General features: G+C 46.8%; 1 protein-coding gene across 1 annotated transcript in view; it reads right to left on the bottom strand.

Moving 5' to 3' along the window:
* The window catches only part of LOC136443835 (uncharacterized), a 74,095-nt gene that overhangs the window by 30,317 nt on the left and 24,938 nt on the right, over nt 1–18,840 (bottom strand). Inside the window, exons 27-42 of the mRNA XM_066441203.1 lie at nt 17,572–17,756; nt 16,922–17,034; nt 16,485–16,584; nt 15,875–15,919; nt 15,081–15,167; nt 14,010–14,078; nt 13,112–13,316; nt 12,280–12,366; nt 11,808–11,964; nt 10,779–10,944; nt 10,206–10,253; nt 8,483–8,771; nt 7,764–7,923; nt 6,822–6,987; nt 6,372–6,410; nt 4,514–6,070 (exon numbers count right to left, since the gene is read on the bottom strand). Coding sequence (XP_066297300.1) covers nt 4,514–6,070; nt 6,372–6,410; nt 6,822–6,987; nt 7,764–7,923; nt 8,483–8,771; nt 10,206–10,253; nt 10,779–10,944; nt 11,808–11,964; nt 12,280–12,366; nt 13,112–13,316; nt 14,010–14,078; nt 15,081–15,167; nt 15,875–15,919; nt 16,485–16,584; nt 16,922–17,034; nt 17,572–17,756 — 3,473 coding nt within the window. The remainder of the gene's footprint in view (nt 1–4,513; nt 6,071–6,371; nt 6,411–6,821; nt 6,988–7,763; nt 7,924–8,482; nt 8,772–10,205; nt 10,254–10,778; nt 10,945–11,807; nt 11,965–12,279; nt 12,367–13,111; nt 13,317–14,009; nt 14,079–15,080; nt 15,168–15,874; nt 15,920–16,484; nt 16,585–16,921; nt 17,035–17,571; nt 17,757–18,840) is intronic.

The following is an 18,840-nucleotide window of genomic DNA, read 5'->3' as shown; positions in this document are numbered from 1 at the left end:
GTATTTCGTTTGCATTTCTAGGTTTGTTTTGCTCGTCAGAAGCTTCAGTTGCAACGCTGTGTGCGCCCTGCGTGTCAGTCGTAACTCTTGACCTGTCCTGCAAGTCAGAGGCGTCAGTTGCTGTTCTAGGTTCGTTTTTCTTGTCGGTTGCTTCAGTTGGACTCATAAATAAGTCTTGTCCGTCAAGTATTTCATTTGAAACTCCATATATATCCTGCCTATCGGGGGCTTCTGTTACAAGGCTAGGGATGTCTTGTCTATCAGTTGCCTTAGTTGTAACTATCAATTTGTCCAATCTGCCAGGTGCGTCAATAACAATGCTGGGAATGCCCTGTCCGTCAGGGATTTCATTTGAAATTCTAGATTCATCTTGCTTCTCAGATGCCCCAGTTGTAGTACGTGCTATGCCCTGCTTGTCAGGTGTTTCGGTCACAGGACGTGGCCTTTCATACCTGCCAGGAGCCACAGTTGTAACTCTAGCTATGCCCTGTCTTTCTGGTGATTCAGTTATGATTCTAGAAGCGCCGTATTTGCCAGGTGTTTCAGTCACGTCTCTTAGATGGTCTTGCCTGTCAGTTACAACTATAGATACATCCTTCTCAGCAGTTGCATCAGTAGTAACTCTAAATTTGTCCTGTATGTTGGGGGCATCAGTTATAACTCCGGGTATGAATTGCCCGTCAGGGATTTCATTTGCAATTCTAGATTTTTCTTGTCTGCCAGATGCTTCTGTCGTAATCTTATATACGCCTTGTGTCTCAGAGGCCTCAGTCGTAACTTTTAGTTTGTTCTGGTTTTCTAGGGCCTCAGTTTTTGGGCCCTGCCCTTCAGGGGTTTCAGTTAAGATTCTAGAAGAGACCGGTCTTTCGGGAGCTTCAGTTGCAACACTAAGTTCCCCCTGCTTGTCAGCTATCTCGGTTGCAATTATAGATACAGCCTCCTCAACAGTTGCATCAGTAGTAACTATAAATTTGTCCTGTATGTCGGGATCATCAGTTATAACTCTGGGTACAAAGTGCCCATCAGGGATTTCATTTGCAATTCTAGATTCTTCTTGTCTGTCAGATGCTTCTGTCGTAATCTTATATACGTCTTGTGTTTCAGAGGCTTCAGTCGTAACTTTTGGCTTGTTCTGGCTTTCTGGGGCCTCAGTTCTGGGGCCCTGCCCTTCAATGGTTTCAGTTTCGATTCTAGAAGTGACCTGCCTTTCTGGGGCTTCAGTTGCAACACCAAGTCCCCCCTGCTTGTGAGCTATCTCGGTTGCAATGCTAGAGACGCCCTGCCTACTGGTGGTCACAGTTGTAGTTCTAGAGACGTATTGCTTGTCAGGGGAGTCAGTCGTAAGCCTTGATGTCTGTTGTCTGTCAGGTATTTCAGTTACAGGTCTAGCCATGCCGTCTCTATGGGGGGCCTGAGTTGCAATTCTAGGGTTGACCTCCCTGTCAGACGCTTGAGGTGTTATTACAGAAATGTCCTGTCCGTCAGGTATCTCATTGGCAATTCTAGATTCGTCGGGCTCGTCGGAAGCTTCAGTTTCAGCCATAGTTATATCCTGGCTATCGGGTGCTTCTGTCACTACTCTTGGCCTGTCTTGTCTGTCAACGGCTTCAGTCCGAACTTTAGGTTTAACGTCTCCGTCAAGAGCACCTTCAGTTACAGGTCTGGGTCTTACGTTACCGTCAGTTATGTCAGTCGCAGACGTCGATTCGTCGTGTTTGTCGGGCAGATGTGTAACTGGTTGAGTTATCATGTCCCTGGTAGTAACTTCCGTCGCCAGTGTGGTTCTAGCCTGCGTATCGATTGACTGAGTCGCAGGTCCGAATCGTACGTCGCTAGTAGGTGCGAATATATTTTCTCCATCGGGTTCCTCAGTTGCCAACGAAGTCCCGACTTGTTTCGCGGTCGATTCGCTCGCATGTCGGAGTGTCTGTTCTGTCCCCGGTGATTCCGTCATAGGTCTAATCTTAGACAGAGTTGAAGTCGTAGACAACGTCCTGTGCTGCTTGTCAATTGACATAGATTCTGAAGTAGGTATGGGTCTGTCGTCTCTACCAGGTGCTGCACTTGTCGTTCTGGATTTGCTTTCTGGTGCTTCAGTTACAAGTCCTTGTCTGTCTCCTGTACTTAGCACTACAGTCGCTAGAGTCGAGGTTCTCTGTCTATCGGTTGTCTGGGTATTACTGCTTTCTTCAGTCGAATGTTTGAAGTCACTGTCCTGTCTATCAGTAGCCTCGGTGACAGGGACTGCTTTGTCATTCTTACCAGACTCATCCGTCACAGGTCTTAGTCTGTCCTCCTCTTCTGGTAATTCCGTCACAGGCCTCAGCCTGTCTTCTCCTTCCGGTGCCTCCGTCACAGGTCTCAGCCTGTCTTCTCCTTCCGGTGCCTCCGTCACAGGCCTCAGCCTGTCTTCTTCTTCCGGTGCCTCCGTCACAGGCCTCGACTTGTCCTCTCCTTCTGGGCTCTCAGTCACAGGCCTAAGCCTGTCACCTTCTTCCGATGCCTCAGTCACGGGTCTCGGCCTGTCCTCTCCTTCTGGTCTCTCAGTCACAGGCCTCAGCCTGTCACCATCCTCCGGTGCCTCCGTCACAGGTCTCGGTCTCTCTCCTTTTGGTCTCTCAGTCACAGGCCTCAGCCTGTCACCTTCTTCCGATGCCTCCGTCACAGGTCTCAGTCTGTCCTCTCCTTCCAGTGCTTCTGTCACGGGTCTTAGCCTGTTATCCACATCCGGTTCTTCCGTCACAGGTCTCAGCCTGTCACCACCCTCCGGCGCCTCTGTCACGGGCCTCAGCCTGTCCTCTTCCCCTGATGCCAAAGGCCTCAGCCTGTTATCCCCTTCCGGTATCTCCGTCACAGGTCTAAGTCTGTTATCCACGTCCGGTACCTCTGTCACAGGCCTTAGCCCGTCCCCTTCGTCTGGTACCACAGGTCTACGTCCGTCCTCACCGTCCAGATCTTCCGTCTCAGGCCTCAGCCTGTCTTCTCCATCCAGTACACCGGTAAATGGTCTCGTCGTTCGTTCTGTATCGGGTACCTCCGTCACAGGTTTTAACGCACCTTCCCTGTCAGGTGCCTCCGTCACTGGTATTTGTGTACCTTCCCTGTCACGTGCCTCTGTCACAAGTCTGTCTCCATCGGGCGCTTCTGTCACAGGTTGGGCCGGCCGGTCGGGTCCTGAGGTTTGTGCGGTCAAATGGTCTGTTATACATACAAGCCAAATTTTCGTTATACATATAAGCAATGTAGTCCGTTATACATACAAGCTCAAGCATAAGCGTAACTTCAGTATGAAAGGCTCCGTCATTGTATATGTACAAATATTTGAAAAGAAACATGAAGCGTCTTTCTGTCTGTATGCCATGGTTTCAGGTAAATTCTAGTCGCAATGTACACATTATTTGAATAGGCCCCACATTAATTTGTTGCAGTTGTATTTCTGCATTTATGGACTTTAATCCTATTCTGTTGATTTAAAGGTGTTAATGACTTAGAGGGGATAAATTGGGTAGTGATCCTGAACTGTAATTATGATATTTCAATGTAAATATCTGATCATTTTATCGCAAACTGCATATTAAGATAGCAATTGTAGAAGATGGACGGAAAAGTACAGAGCATGTGAACATCACCGCAGGTAATACCCCACTTACCTTCCAGGTCCATCCATATGCTGCTATAGATATCAATAACACACATCCAGGTTTACAACTTACGCTCAAAGACTACGTGAGCGATCATTTTCTGTTCATCGGAATCATCAAAGCAATGCATAGCTAGGTTAGTGTCGTAAGCAAGGCATGCGTGTTACAGACAATGGTGTTAGGCAAAGGTGTGGCTGTGTACTAAACTAAGAGGCATATTGTCTGCAGTGCGTCCGTAAGTAGTTGTTTCATGTCCTTATAAGCGTCGCTGTTTGAAATATCGCTCATTCAAAGCTCTCACTGTGGAAAGCGTGTCAAGCAATGTCAACAGCATTTCGTTCTGAGAAGTATTTTGTATTTAGAAAGATGTCGAAAACTCTTCCTTAGATTCTTGAAAATGATGTGATTAGAAACGAACACATCAAATATTCCAAAGTGTTCGTTTGCTAATATTTCGCACCATGGTCCAAAAAGAGATTTTTGGGCTGCTGTTCAAATACAAAGAAACAAGAAACAATCTATGAACTATCCTTCTTGAAAGCGGCAAAGCGACATATGGACGTTAGGCGAAGCATCGAATAGAAAGCTGACATCGAAAAGCGCAGGAACCACAAAGCAATGACCGGGTAGCATAGGCAACATGTCATCTCAGCTCCAGGGCCTGCTGACAACGCGGTGGCGTGTGGCATCCATACAGCAGAAGCAGCAAGCGAAGCCTTCATCAATCCCTGGCTCGGCTCCCTTATTCTTCTTTTGGCATTCGTCCTGGATGACCATTTTCTTACCTGACGGTAACAGCTTCACCACCTAGCATATCTTCTTGTTTTGAGCACATCATTTGAGTAGGGTTCTACCATATAGTATTTGCATACCTGGTCTGTCTTCCTCAGTAGGTCTGTAGCCGGGTCTGTCCACATCTGGTGCATCTGTAGGTCTGTAGCCAGGTCTGTCCACCTCTGGTCTGTAACGTGTTGCCTCTGTAGGTCTGTACCGAGGGCTATCCTCATCACTATCCGGTGCCTCTGTAGGTCTGTACCGAGGTCTCTCATACATATCTGGTGCCTCTGTGGGTCTGTACCGAGGTCTATCTTCTCTGTCTGGTGCCTCTGTTGGTCTGTATCGAGGTCTCTCAGCTCTGTCTGGTGCCTCCGTAGGTCTGTATCGAGGTCTGCCTGTATCTGGTGCTTCTGTTGGTCTGTAGCCGGGTCTGTCCACTTCTGGTCTGTACGGCCAACGGGGTGCCTCTGTAGGCCTGTACCGAGGTAAGTCTCCTCTATCTGGTGCTGTAGGTCTGTACCAAGGTCTGTCCACCTCTGGTTCTTCCGTGGGTCTAAAGCGCGGTCTATCAGGTCCATCCGGGCCACCTGGCCTGTAGTCTGGCCTATCTGTTCCATCGGGGCCTCCCGGCCTGTAGTCTGGCCTATCAGGTCCATCGGGGCCTCCTGGCCTGTAGCCTGGCCTGTCAGGATCTGGGTAGTCTGGCCTAACAACTCCATCCGGGCCTCCTGGCCTGTAGTCTGGCCTGTCAGGTCCATCGGGGCCTCCGGGCCTGTAGTCTGTGCTATCAGGGCCCCCGGGCCTGTAGTCTGTCCTGTCAGGCCCATCGGGGCCTCCCGGCCTGTAGTCTGGCCTATCAGGTCCATCGGGGCCTCCTGGCCTGTAGTCTGGCCTGTCAGGATCTGGGTAGTCTGGCCTAACAACTCCATCCGGGCCTCCTGGCCTGTAGTCTGGCCTGTCAGGTCCATCGGGGCCTCCTGGCCTGTAATCTGTGCTATCAGGGCCCCCGGGCCTGTAGTCTGGCCTGTCAGGTCCATCGGGGCCCCCGGGCCTGTAGTCTGGCCTGTCAGTATCTGGGTAGTCTGGCCTAACAAATCCATCCGGGCCTCCTGGCCTGTAGTCTGGCCTGTCAGATCCATCGGGGCCTCCGGGCCTGTAGTCTGTGCTATCAGGGCCTCCTGGCCTGTGTTCTGGCCTATCAGGATAGTCTGGCCTGTCAGGCCTATCCGGTTCTTCAGGCCTGTAGTCTGGCCTGTCAGGCCTTGCCGGGTCTATCGGCCTGTAGTCTGGCCTTCCATCTACACCGCCTGGTGCTGGGGTCGTTCTATCGCGGGAGACTCCTCTATCTGGAAGTACAGCTACTCTATCAGGATCATATTCATCTGGCGCAACCGTAGTTTTATCTACAGGCCTCCCAGTGTCGGGGCGCTGCGGTCTACCCCCTGGGCCCACCCTATCAGGCGGCAAGGCTCCAGGGATAACGTTATCAAAGGGCCTATCCTCGTCAGTGTCAATTCGTCCGTCCGTCGGTGGGGCCGGTATTGTGTGAACCGGCGGTCGTCCTCCTGTGTCGTCAGGCCCGATTCCCGAGCCGTCCGGTGCAACAGGGCTACTCGTTACGGGTCTTAGTCTATCGGGAGAAATTACCGGTCCTAAAGTATGCGACAATGAGAGTGAGATGGTGAGTAACAGAATAACACTTAAGAAGAAATCATATCAGATCATCCATCTCGGCATGCTTCATAAAAAGTCTAACCAATATAGAGAACACATACATGCACGTAACAGACATGCGATCGGGAGTTAGAGTGACTTAATCGTTACGTAAAACATGTATCAAGTCATGTATGATGATCACGTCAGTGTCTTGACAAAAGAAACTCATCTCATAGAATAGGAGGTTTTTAGTAATGTGAATTACATCTAATACAATATGAAACAAATGATATATACCTGGATATAAGGGGTCGACCTCGGTAACATACGTTGTACCTGGAAGCAACCGATTGATACAATTTTCAGTCAGCGACACATACAGGAATTTTGGAAGGTCTAATTGGTGAACTATGCAGATAACTGTATTTCGAAAAGAAACTGAAAGGTTTGTCTCTGGTAAATTACATACATGAACCATTTTACTTTAAGAACCCTTTACCTTAACAGCACTCCTTCAGAACGGAAAAACAAGTTCCACATCTGCATTAACTCAATGTCTCCTAGAAGTCAGCATTTGTTCACTTTCAACTCCCCACTTTTCATATTGTAACAACTAGCTGATTCTTTATCTGTATAGCCAACAGCTAACACACAAGCTTTTGTATCTGCATATCCGGTGTAACCGCCCTTCGGTGTAACACATAAGCTTCAATGTTGGGCAAAGGAGCATTCTAACACCATGCGTACCTGTGATCAGGTATGGATACCTGTCAGCGTCGCCAACTTTATGCAGATTAACGGTTCTCCAGTCGATGACGTTCCCTCTCATGGTACCGTCGAAAATGTCTCTCAGCTGGTCGTCGCTCACGCTGTAGTCCCACACGTAGAACTCCGCGATGTCGCCAGCGTAGGACTAGCGTAGAGAAAGATAGTTTCTTAATGAATGAATGAAAGACCTCTATACGTTTGTTTGAGATATGAACCGTGTTCTCAGTAGACCACATAGTGAGTAGGACATGCGTTATGAATTATACCCGAATAAAGGCAGGAGCCCACGTGTTCCTTAATCATTCCGGACAAGGCAACCAGAGTTAGTGCATCTATCCTTTCCTACACTGGTGGCAGCGGTGGGATGCTCTTACAAGCTAAGTACAGGTCTTAGTGATAAAGCAGAAATAACAGTGATATTACAACGCAATATCTTACTACATCTAAAGATTATGTACAGTAGATGTATGAACACATGGTGCCAATCATACATGGCTTGTCTCGTTCCATAACGAATCTGAATTTTTCTACGCTATTAGATACGGTATCGAAAACTAGGAAACTTATCTTGTATGCAATTAAAGAGGATATTTATCTCACTGTTGTATAGTGAATCTAACGGTCTAAGCTGTATAATTTGCATACATAACATCACAATCATCAATTAGGCAATCACGGACACCAGCAACTCGCCTTTCGAATACATTGTGGTCTAGTGAATTCGCATCTCCAGGTCAGAAGATTGCGTTTTCATACATTATTCCTCTGTAGATTTTATTCCCATGGTTAGAGTCTATTATGCACAGGGTTTGTTGGGATCACTTACAGTGATGCTGTTGACAGTTGGAACGTCGATGAAGTTTCTGTAGTGTCTACTAAAGTACAAGAATCGAGTTTTGGAAGTATGTAATGATTATTTACCTTTCTAGCCTCGAACCCACCACCCGGGAAGGCCTGGTCCTGGCCCAGAATCCAGGTGCCTCCGTCCCTGATCCGGTGCCCGGGTGCCAGGCCGTTCCCTTCCAGAGCCTTCTTACCGTCCACGTACACCTGCCACGCGCCGTACGGACTGCTCTGCCATCTGTATGGAGATAGAGAGATCGAATATTGTAAATGCAGAAATGTACGCGTTGGTTTTATGTTCGTGCTGAACTATTTACCGCCAACTTAAAACCACCGAGAAAAGACGTTCCATTTTGTGACTGTATGTACGTAGTGCTACGATTTTTTCAAACGCGAACTCAAAACCACTACGAACACTCAATTTTCTCCCTTCCACGAAATGAATCCCAGCGAACATTTCTGCATCAACATTTAACAGTATTCCTTCAGATCCAAACGTCTTTCCGCAAATCATAAGCACGTATGGCCATTACGTACTTAATGACCAAACGTGATGCATAAATCGCCGAGAACTTACAGGGTTCTTTTAGTTATAACTAGCTGGAATCACGAGTCAATAAGCCCAGCGTCCTTAGGGGTGTACAGAAAGTGCGAAATGGAACGAAATAGATCGAAATAGAACGGGTGGGTCAGTTATTCCGAAGATCTAGAGGGCCGAAGAGAATACCAGAGATTCTCAAACTCTTCGTTTTTCCTGTTGCTTTGGAGACGAGATTTTCTAGGTTATGAAACGTTACCTCAAGACAACCATGTGCCAGCCTCCGTCCGTCAGAGTGGTGTCCCCGTTGACAGCGGCCAGGTAGTCGTTAACGCGGAAGGTGAAGAACTTGTCGGTGTTGTCTCCGTAGAACTCGATCTCGTTGTCCTGCTGCTCCGTGGCGTAGGAGAACACGGTGCCTGTTCCCGGGGAGTCAGTGCGCATGTGCCAGGCGATGGTGAAGTCCTGAGTGCTCATTCGCTTCGGGTCCCGGACCTCCACCCAGTTGTACTTGGACGGCGGGTCGGGGAATTTGAAGGAGTAGGATTCTTGGGAAAATAAACTAAAGTAAGTATAGCAATCACCCTCAACTTAACTGGGATGAAGCACTGTGCTTTCTCAAGTAGCTAGCAGCGTAATACGGCTTCTCTAATGTTTTACGTGCAGAGGTTTGGCGATTGGTCAACTGTGCCCTCATACACGGTGCCATCGGCTTTACGAAAAAAGGAAAGAGGCAGCAACCTAGTTTTACCAAGGAAAAAAAGGTTTGACAGTCCTCCCTTGTTTTACAGTCTAGCAGCCTCTTTTGCAGAAGGGTACTGGGTGAAGACAACGGTTGGCATCAGAAGAAGTCGACTAAGATTATACACTGTAAAGTAAAGGTTTTGGACTACTTCTCTGTCTTTGATATCACCAGTGACCAGCTTTATACCACTCAATCATACAGCAACAACAAGATATTACGCTCGTTCTCATTTAAATGTACACATTTTGTAACTTCCGTTACTTTTTTAAGTAAGACGCTCCTGACATTAGGGTATGCCACATATAAGGTGCCAAACTGTCGTTTTTATGACGACTTAAAACCTTTCTGGCTTTTAGAAATGACAGTTTGGCACCTTATCTGTGGCATATCTTAATGTCAGGAACTTCTTCCTTCAAACGGGAGTTACAAAATGTGTACATTTAAATGAGAACGAGTGATTAACAAACAGAGCTTTCGACACGTCCTTGTTTGTTATTCAGTCAAAGATGATAAAAGACGTCTCTATACCTGGTCCGTCTCCGGATCCTGAGGAGGGTCTCGGAATGGGCCTCTCCGGTGTGAGTCCTGTGCCTGACGGGTCAGTAGTGTAAGTACGGTTAGATCTCATCTATTACGTCCCAAATTTTGAGGCCTCAACAACTCTTTTGTTAGTATTCGTAAAGCAACAATCATCAATCACAACAACTGGTAAAGAATTATGTTTTATAATTTCCTATTCACTCCAGGAAGGACATAAATACCTCTATCGTCTCCCCCGTCTGGTCTTGGCCTGCTGGGCCTTTCTGGTGTCAGTCCAGTGCCTGACAAGTCAGTGAGGTAAGTAACAAGGTTAGATTAAACCTATCGTTACGACAAGTGTCAGGGATAACTACTGTCTAATGTTAGTAACTATAAATAAATAAAAAAAACACAAAATAATCAGAAAGCCCTAAAACTGTTCTAAGATTATGGTTTTAATAATTTTGTGATGATTTTCCACTTATCACAAAAAATATTGGAGTTACCTGGTTCCTCTCGTCCTTCTGGTCTTGGCCTCCCCGGCGTGAGTCCTGTGTCTGTCGAGTCGGTGACGTAAGTACGAATACAGGAGATTAGGACACAATTATCAACGTATTACTGTCAGTACTGTTAAATCCATTGTTAAAACACGTATCTAATTATTATCTAACATTTACGAAATGGTATGTAGAGAATTCTGAGCAATGTATAAGAATACCTTCTCCAGGCGAGGGCACCGCTCCATCTGGTCTTATTTCGGAGATTTCTGGTAATGATACAAAATAGAATGTGTTGTTCATATGTGGGGAACAGGAAATAAAACAAGAATGCACACAGAAGACCAGGGATGGAAAGACATTAAATTAGGCTGATTCCAGAGGAAACCGCAGTTCCCAACCCTCAGACATGAGGATGGTATTACCTACTGATACACAATGTGTTGTTCATAAGTATGGGGTAGAAAATAACACAGCTGAGTCACATTATTTCTAAAGAAGACAAGGAAGCCAACTAAACAGTAGTATGCAAAGGATCCATGTATAGTATGGCATAACTATACGGTGTAAGATATATATACATTTGATTAGATTCGTCTCGATTCAGTTTAAATTCATATTATTGCAGCCTTTGCATTTCTATGTATCACTAATGTGAATGTGTCAGGTTGAGAAGGCTGAGAAGTGGGACTAAAATTAAATACGATGCGGGAGTACCGTTGTTCCATTCTTTAGGGATATTCCTGTAATAGATCGAATTAAACTACGTGCAGAAATAGCCACATCGCTCGCACCTATGAGGTATTGCGATGTGTCCACGCTGCCGAACGTCTGCACTTCCGCGTTTCTCCAGTTGATGACGTTGCCGTACAGGGTCCTGTCTTCAATCTGCTCGATGTCGCGGGCGTCGTCCAGGTCAGAATCCCAGAGGTGGAACTCGGCTAGGTCGCCCACGTACGCCTTAAGGAGGGGAGATAAGAGGTAAGACGTTTTGCTGAGGTTAGGTGTATGTATGTGTATGTGTATGGAAAGAACATCCCACAAAGAACCTGCTATATGGGGATTTACCCCCCCATATCTCAAGTCATCCGTGAGAGGAGGCTACGTTTCACTGGACATTCCTGGAGGAGTGAGGGAGAGATCGTCAGGGACGTCCTCCTGTGGGCACCAAAACATGGACATGCAAGTGTAGGCAGACCTCACACGACATACATACAGCAACTGTGTGAGGATGCAGGATGCACACCAGAAGATCTGCCAAGAGCAATGGAGGACAGGGAGGACTGGAGGAGGAGGGTTATGGCCATCTGTGACATTATCACGCCAAGATGATGATGATGATGATGTGTACTGGCGTCTGTGTGTTTGAGTGGTGGCTCAGATACGTTGCATGCTACAACTCACAGTAAGACCAGCGCCACAGATGTGCAAAGGTTATGTGTGACAGGTCGTTCAGTGGGATATAGCCAACTTCTGTCGCGCCACCTCCTTGCGAAACTGGTGTGCAGCACTGAAAGGCGGTTATACGGACTGCACATGTCATGCCGTGTCAGATACAGTCCCTTGGCCCTGCTTGCCCGCAAACAATTTTCATTCTACTAAACATCGGCTGGATTCCGCTATCAAGCATTTGGATAACCTCCGGATACGTTCGAATGAGGCAGGTACCTAGTACCTACAAGTATCAAGATCAACGCAATTCAGGAGTACGTATTGTATAGATTATGCGCATTCCTGTCATGTTGATTTAAATGAACATAGATTAAAGATTACAACTATATTCTGGGCTTGCATGCAACGATATCATGCTACCGCATGCCCACCTGACTGGCGTCGAAGCCGCCGCCCTGCCTGTCCTGGTCCTGCCCCAGGACGTACGTGCCGCCGTGCGGGACGGAGTGTCCCGTGGCCAGCCCGGCTCCACGCGCCCGCTGGACGCCGTCCACGTACACCTTCCAGGAACCGCGGGACCGCTCCCATCTGTGGAGTACGGGACGAAATGTCAACCACCTTGTTCGTACTGACCTGTTTTGCACTTAACCACCTCTTGCTAATTGACTACAAGCTAGTCTGGCCTTACTTTATCGCCACTTTCAATCACTAGCTGTACCACCTCAATGGATCTTTCCTGCTGTGTACCACCCATACACCCCAAATGCAGACGTCCTATGCTGACAGTTACTTATTTGTTCGGGTGTAACCACATGCCGTTTTTGCCCCTCCTCCCTCCCAAATGGAACAGACTCGAGATACAAACATCTGCAAATATCAAGAGCCCGTGAAAGCGCCCCCTACCTGAGGATGACGGTATGCCATTCTCCGTCCATCAGATCGGGCACGGTGATATCAGTCCGCTCGTTGTTGACGATAAAGCGGTGATACCTGGGGGAGAGTATTTTTATTCGGTAAACAATTCAAGGACAGGGATAAATTGGCACTGAAAATTAAGTTAAACTTATATTAGCGCAACCTAACATTCAACATAACTCTTGTCATCAAGCAAAAACAAGAAACAAATGCTAATGATATGTACTACAGAAAGGTACGAAAGGTACGATATAGTAGCATAAATAAAAATAACGGTGTGCACTTAATACCCCCTCCAGATACAACAATATTATAACAATAGAAGGACTGATTTCTATGCCTGTATATGCATCTTAGCCTCTACTAGGCTCCACAGGTCGCTGGAAAAAAAAAGTAGAATTTGGCGATATAGACAAATATCATGCCTGAGGAGTAAGCTGGCCAGGGAGTGTACAGTTTGCGGCCTACCTCCACTGGCATGTTATCTGTCTATTTGGCCAAATTCTACTGTTTTTCCAGCGACCTGTGGAGCCTGGTAGAGAATATCTGCATCTTACTACCCTGGGTGCCAGACTAGTACCGGGTCGCTAGCGATTTGCTTCGGCGGCACAAGAACAGTCTGCCCGCCCGGTCTTAATCAACGCTCCGGGGAGTTGGTAGGGCCGGTCAATTCCCTGGCTAGAACTCCCCCGGTGCGCTAATTAGGGCATCGGAGGGCTCGGAGCTCTGTGCTGCCGAAGAAACTGGCTAGAAGGAACCGGCTAAAGGGAACCGGCTAAAAGGCCCGATAAACTGTCTTGAGCCCAGGGTAGCATCTTACCTGAGGGAGTTGTCCCCGTAGAAGGCCATCTGGTGGGGCTGGTCCGGTGTCGCGTACGAAAAGACCGTCCCCGTCGTCGGCGCGTCTGTCCTCATGTCGAAGGACACGGTGAAGGCGTCCATGCTTCCCGACTGAGGTCCGACACCGTCGATCACGGCGTAGTTATCCGTGGAAGCCGGCGAGGGAAAGCTCAGTTGTATCGGCCCTGAGTAGAAACGCACATTCTATCATTAGTATCAACACTACTAACAGTACTATAATTACCTAGGGAAGCTTAGAATATTGGAGTTTTCTTTTTACACAACCAGTGACTTCTTACCTGCTGACGTTTCTGTAAAGCGGCGAGAAGCAGTACTCCAGTCACAAACTCTGAAGAAGGCACCTGACAGACACCGAAACGTCAGCAGGTAGTCACTGGTTGTGTAAAAATAAAACTCCAATATCCTAAGCTACCAACCTGATGAAATTATTTTCGGAACTATGGAAGCACAGTTGTATCGGCCCTGGATAGAAGCGCAAATGCTATCAATACTACTGACAGAAGCGACAACAGGTTGAATGGTAACAATGATGTAATCGTTCTTTGCGCTTTGTGCCCCCTCTCGATCTAACAGGACATTCATGGATGCGGTCGTTTGTTTGTAAATCGGGGTAAGGGCTCTTTTAATCTCTCCAGTTGTCGCAAGTCATTTGTTAGCATTGTGAATGTATGTCACTGACCTCGCTACAAATACTGTGAATTACGTAAACTTACCGACTATGAGTATTACGTCATAGTAATGAAAATGATGACACGTCATCTAAATGAAAGAAATCTATTTCCAATGTTCTGTTTCTTAGAAACTATCATAGCAAACTTGTCGGCAGAATTCTTAACAATAGATCAAACATCAGCCACCTTGCACGGCCAGTGTACGCCCTGGTTCACCCTCGTCCGTATCTTCTGTGTCGTCTCTGTCGAACGGTCCTGTCGGGTGGTCGGGTCGTTACATGTTAGATCTTCATCAAATGATCTTAAGGCTACACCAAGTAATTTTTATGGATGACGTCCGCGCGCATTGATTTTGGTCTGTTCCCAGAAAAAAAAAAAAGAAATTCCGCTTCCTGTAACTATGACCAAAGAGTTACGACAGTGCCGCAAATCAACAAACATGAAAGGACAACAACTGCTGTTCAACTTCAACTGATATTTATTCAAATCATTTCTGTTTTCAGGATGAATAGAATAATTATCAGTTGTTACACTGTGTTCTCTCATTCAATTTATGTCCTAACATGTGTCGTCGACTATTATATTTCAAATCTAGGCATCTTGTTTTTTTAGGCCCTTCTTGTTTTTTTTTTCGCGCTCTCGCATTAGATTTAGGTTCTCCAAAGGTCATCCATAAAAATTACTTGGTGCAGCCTAATGATAAACAGCAATCCGCGATGGTACAATCGGAACAAGTTGTAAATCACCAGAATGGATTATTGTAAAAATGAAACAAAACCTGGCGATAAAGCAGCACTATGCAAACTGAATCTTAAATATTGGCGCTTGCTCATGAAACCATGGTAGAACTAAGGTTTTATGGTTAAAAAATCATGTGAAATACAGTTTCCTTTTTATAAATGTTTCCATAAGACAATAGAACACAATCGTATAGAGCCAATCAAGCACACATCGAAATGAATCTTTGCAACATTAACTACTTGGCCAACTATCAACATCTTTGGCAAGAATAGCTGCAATTGTTTTAGTTGCATGCGTGATCTTCGATTGCAGAGTTGCTCTGTAACAGTGCACATGATGAAGCACCCACAGGCATATAAGGGTCCTTTAGGAAAAATAAGGGTAGCTCGTACCAAGGACATTATATAATGTCCTTGCTCGTACTAGATAACTGCCATCTGAAACTGCAGCTTCAGTCGTTACAAAAGCGTCCAGTCAGTCGTTTGGCAAGCAAGGATTGCCAAAGTAACACGGTACCTTGTCTCGGTGGTACGAATACTCTTCCACCACCCACCGCCACTGGTATGAGTAGGATACCAGTGCCTGGATTTGTTCCTATATAGCCTGGTCAAGGTGACGAAGTTAGTAAGACTCTGTTGTGCAGGTGTGCATTGATCTAGACAATCTAACAGTGTAGCACAAAGAGCTAAACAGGTCGAATCTTCGATACCCTGGGCGCCAGACACCGTATATCGGCGCGCCACCGAGCACCGCACGCGCGACCAAGCTTTCCCGGCCCACCCTCCCGCTCCCCCGAAGACCGACCCCGCCCCAATCTCCGCTGTAAACCCAAGCACCGCTAGCCGCTAGCAGAGCTTGGGGCGGGGTCGGTCTTCTGGGGCAGCGAGAGGGTGGGCCGGCAAAGCTTAGGCGCGCGTGCGGTGCTCGGTGGCGCGCCGATATACGGTGTCTGGCGCCCAGGGTAAATCTTCGACTGCCTCCATCACCTTCAAATGACCAAACGTCGTGTTAGGAGACGTGTACGTGTGAAGACTGCAGTATAGACAGCCAAAAACTGTTTGTTGTGATTGACCGATGTTGTACAATGTTAACCACTAACGCATACATGTATGCTGATACAGATCTAACGGTATTTTGTGACAATTAAGCACAACACACTTAAACATTTTACAAGATCACAACTACCAGCAGACGGTTTCAGGACATAGACGAGTGCAATCTACAGTGATTGTGATATCTGCGCACTCTACAGTGTTATTATGAGGAATGGCTACTTGTAGTTTGTACTATATTTTGTGTTCAGTACGTACCTCTGCCTGGCGTCGGTCCTGTTCCGAAAATAACTCTAGGTGCAGCTGGTGTCAAAAACAAGTTTACAAAATCAGAATGACACTCCGAAATCATAACAGAAGCAAAGAGTTTTGACTGGAAATACCACCACATTCAAAAAGCACATATAAACGCATCGAATGGTATCTGTTACTAGACTTAAGTGTTGGTGATGTCAGCTACAGCCAAGAAGACTGCGATGTTCTGCTAAATCCAAAGCAACAAAAGCAAGATTTTTTTATTATACAGCTGCGAGGTAGTCTAAGTGAAAGCACAATAAACTGAAGTAGACTATAATACATGACCAAAATGAGGACCGTTGCAAGCCTACTCCATGAAAAAAAACCACGTGCAATGCTACATGTATGGTCATATTTCCAATCCGGGGCCCGACCGGACAGTCTTTGGGAACGAAAAGTATGATATAAAAGACAACAAAAACACAAAACGTACCCAAATTACTTAAGAGCATAGCTTGTGCAAATTTATTGACACACACTTTGATTTTTCGTTTCCGCAAACAGCCCGGCCGGTCCCCGGTTAGGGAATGTGACCCTAGCATAAGTTCAAAGCTCCCAAAGCGGTACTCACACTGTGTCTTCATGACGTTGCCTCTCGGGTACACCTGTGCCGTGCGCCAGTTGATGACGTTGCCGAAGAAGGTTCCGGCGGCCAGTTTGTTCATGTCCTCCTGGTAGTAGAAGTAGTAATGGTTTTTATTGAGACACAACTTCCTATCACTACAGTCGCAGCCCGAAGGCTGAATTGATGTTGTTATATTACAATAAGTGAACTAGTGGATTGGGCTTCAGAAGGATGACGGCTGAGACACAACGATTTAGCGGTTTCGACCTTTTATTCAAAAGTCTTCATCAGAATGACAAAGAGTGGTCGTGACCGGCACCCCCACGAATACGTGAAATAGTGATCAATATTAAAAGAAACGAATCATTAAATATAGGAATGCTTAAAATCAGCGTAATAGATAAACATATGATTTGAAAAGTGGATTTTCAAAAAACAAATACCTGTGGCAGCACAATGTCGAAGACGTACAGCTCGGACAGGTCGCCCGTGTACGCCTCGGTGGCCTGGAACGCGTTTCCGACCGTGTCCTGGTCCTGACCCAGGACCCACGTGCCTGTAACAGGGTAAATAGGGGTCGCATGGGTCTTCAGTCAGTACAGTTGAAAATGGAGGAAGAGTCAGTATTGACAGCGCTGATCAGACGCCACACAATGCATGCAAAATTTCGATCAATTGATTTGACGTCACATGGCCCATTTGTGCTCAAACCCAGCTTGATTTGAAGCTGAAACTAGAGGAGGACGTGTCAGTCTAGCTAGTATGTTTCGTTTACAAGATTCTTTACAAGTCTTCGTCGATGGAGGTTTGAGTTGGACATACAGGTAATAAGATACACAGGGAAATTTATTCAAGCAACTGGATCAAACTGGATCCAAAATCTATCCAGTAGATTGATCAGAGACTTTTTTCTTTCGTCTGTAAGGATTCGCAAGACTTTTGAGGCAGGTCTGATACACGCGCAGCCTCATGCGTATTCACACGTGTTAACTACGAATGTAATTATCCTAAATCCTGGCTGGTCAATTTGCAGGTACTCTCATACGTTAGGCCACACTTCATGCGTTAGACCACACTTCGCAACCATATTTACCGCCAGGGCGGATGGTGTGTCCGGCTGCCAGCCCGTTCCCGGTCGCCTTGAGCTGCCCGTCCACGAACACCTTCCACTCGCCGTTCTTGTTCTGCCACGTGACCATCACCATGTGCCACGCCCCATCCAGCACTTCCGGGATGCTGACGTCAGCCTGCTCTCCGTTCACCAGTAGCCGGAAGTTCCTGGGACAAGGTAAAAGGTAAAGCAGTCATCCTCAATTGAGGTGAAGCATGATGCTTTTTCAAGTAGCTAGTGGTAGTGCAATGCGGCTTCGCCACGGCTCGCGTTTTTTGGCCAAGCACACCGGGTCACCCATACTCTTCTCGATAAGTGTGTTGGGTTCTTTTACGTTTGACGCTTGAGGCTTACGCCCAAAGCTCCCTCATACACGGGGCCGCCGGCTTTACGTCACCATCCGAAATGACGAATGCAATCCCTTGCAACATGTCCGAGCTCGAGTCGACCACTGAGGTTCGAACGCGGGCCCGTCGGATCCACGGAATTTGATCCAGATGGCGAAGCAGCAGGGTTGCGTTACCACTTGCGCCAGATAGGAAGAAATTAGTAAGAAAGACCTTCTACGGTACTTATAGGTACATTGTACAGGTCAGTAGTAGGAGTTTGTTATGGAGGCTATACAGCTCTCCAGTTGCGACTGAAGGCTATGAGCAACACATCAGCGTTGTCTTTCAGAAGAGACACAGTTTTATGTTGGACATGGGCGCTTTAACGAGGTTTGAGCAAGGCAATTATGTAATGAATGAAGAGGAATGTGGTACTTTTGAAGTATACAAAGCTCTTTTCATCTGGTCTTGTAATATCCTAACAGCAGTAGCTCGCCCCTTCCTACCCTCAATGAATCTGCCAGTATTGCTGGTTGTCTCTTGAAGGGGACAGACCGGTAACTGGCGCAGGCGCAGAAGGCCAGCTTTATAATAGGTTTGGTACCCTTGGTAAAGGTAGCTGTAAAGGGGCTTTTTTCCAGGGTATGTTGATATTTTGGAGCTGGGTTTTACAGGTAAGGGTTTCTACCTTCTTATTAAGTTGAAAAATCATACTTTCATCCATGTTTGTGGTGTCTGTAGGCCTGCAAAGTTTGCTGTTTTTGTGTGACTATCAGGTGGAGAAGGGGGTCAGAGGTCAACTTTGGTAAACAAGCCCGGATTCGTAGGGGTTCCGCCGATTAGAAAGTTGAAATTTTGCTCTAGATTGAAACTTTGGAGGCCTGACAGCCCTGCCAATGCATGTTTTTCATGGACTAAAACT

Source organism: Branchiostoma lanceolatum, chromosome 10 (genome assembly GCF_035083965.1).
Source record: "Branchiostoma lanceolatum isolate klBraLanc5 chromosome 10, klBraLanc5.hap2, whole genome shotgun sequence".
In the NCBI taxonomy this organism is placed as follows: domain Eukaryota; kingdom Metazoa; phylum Chordata; class Leptocardii; order Amphioxiformes; family Branchiostomatidae; genus Branchiostoma; species Branchiostoma lanceolatum.
The sequence above is the reverse complement of the archived record's forward strand: the minus strand, read 5'-3'. Positions and strand labels throughout refer to the sequence as shown.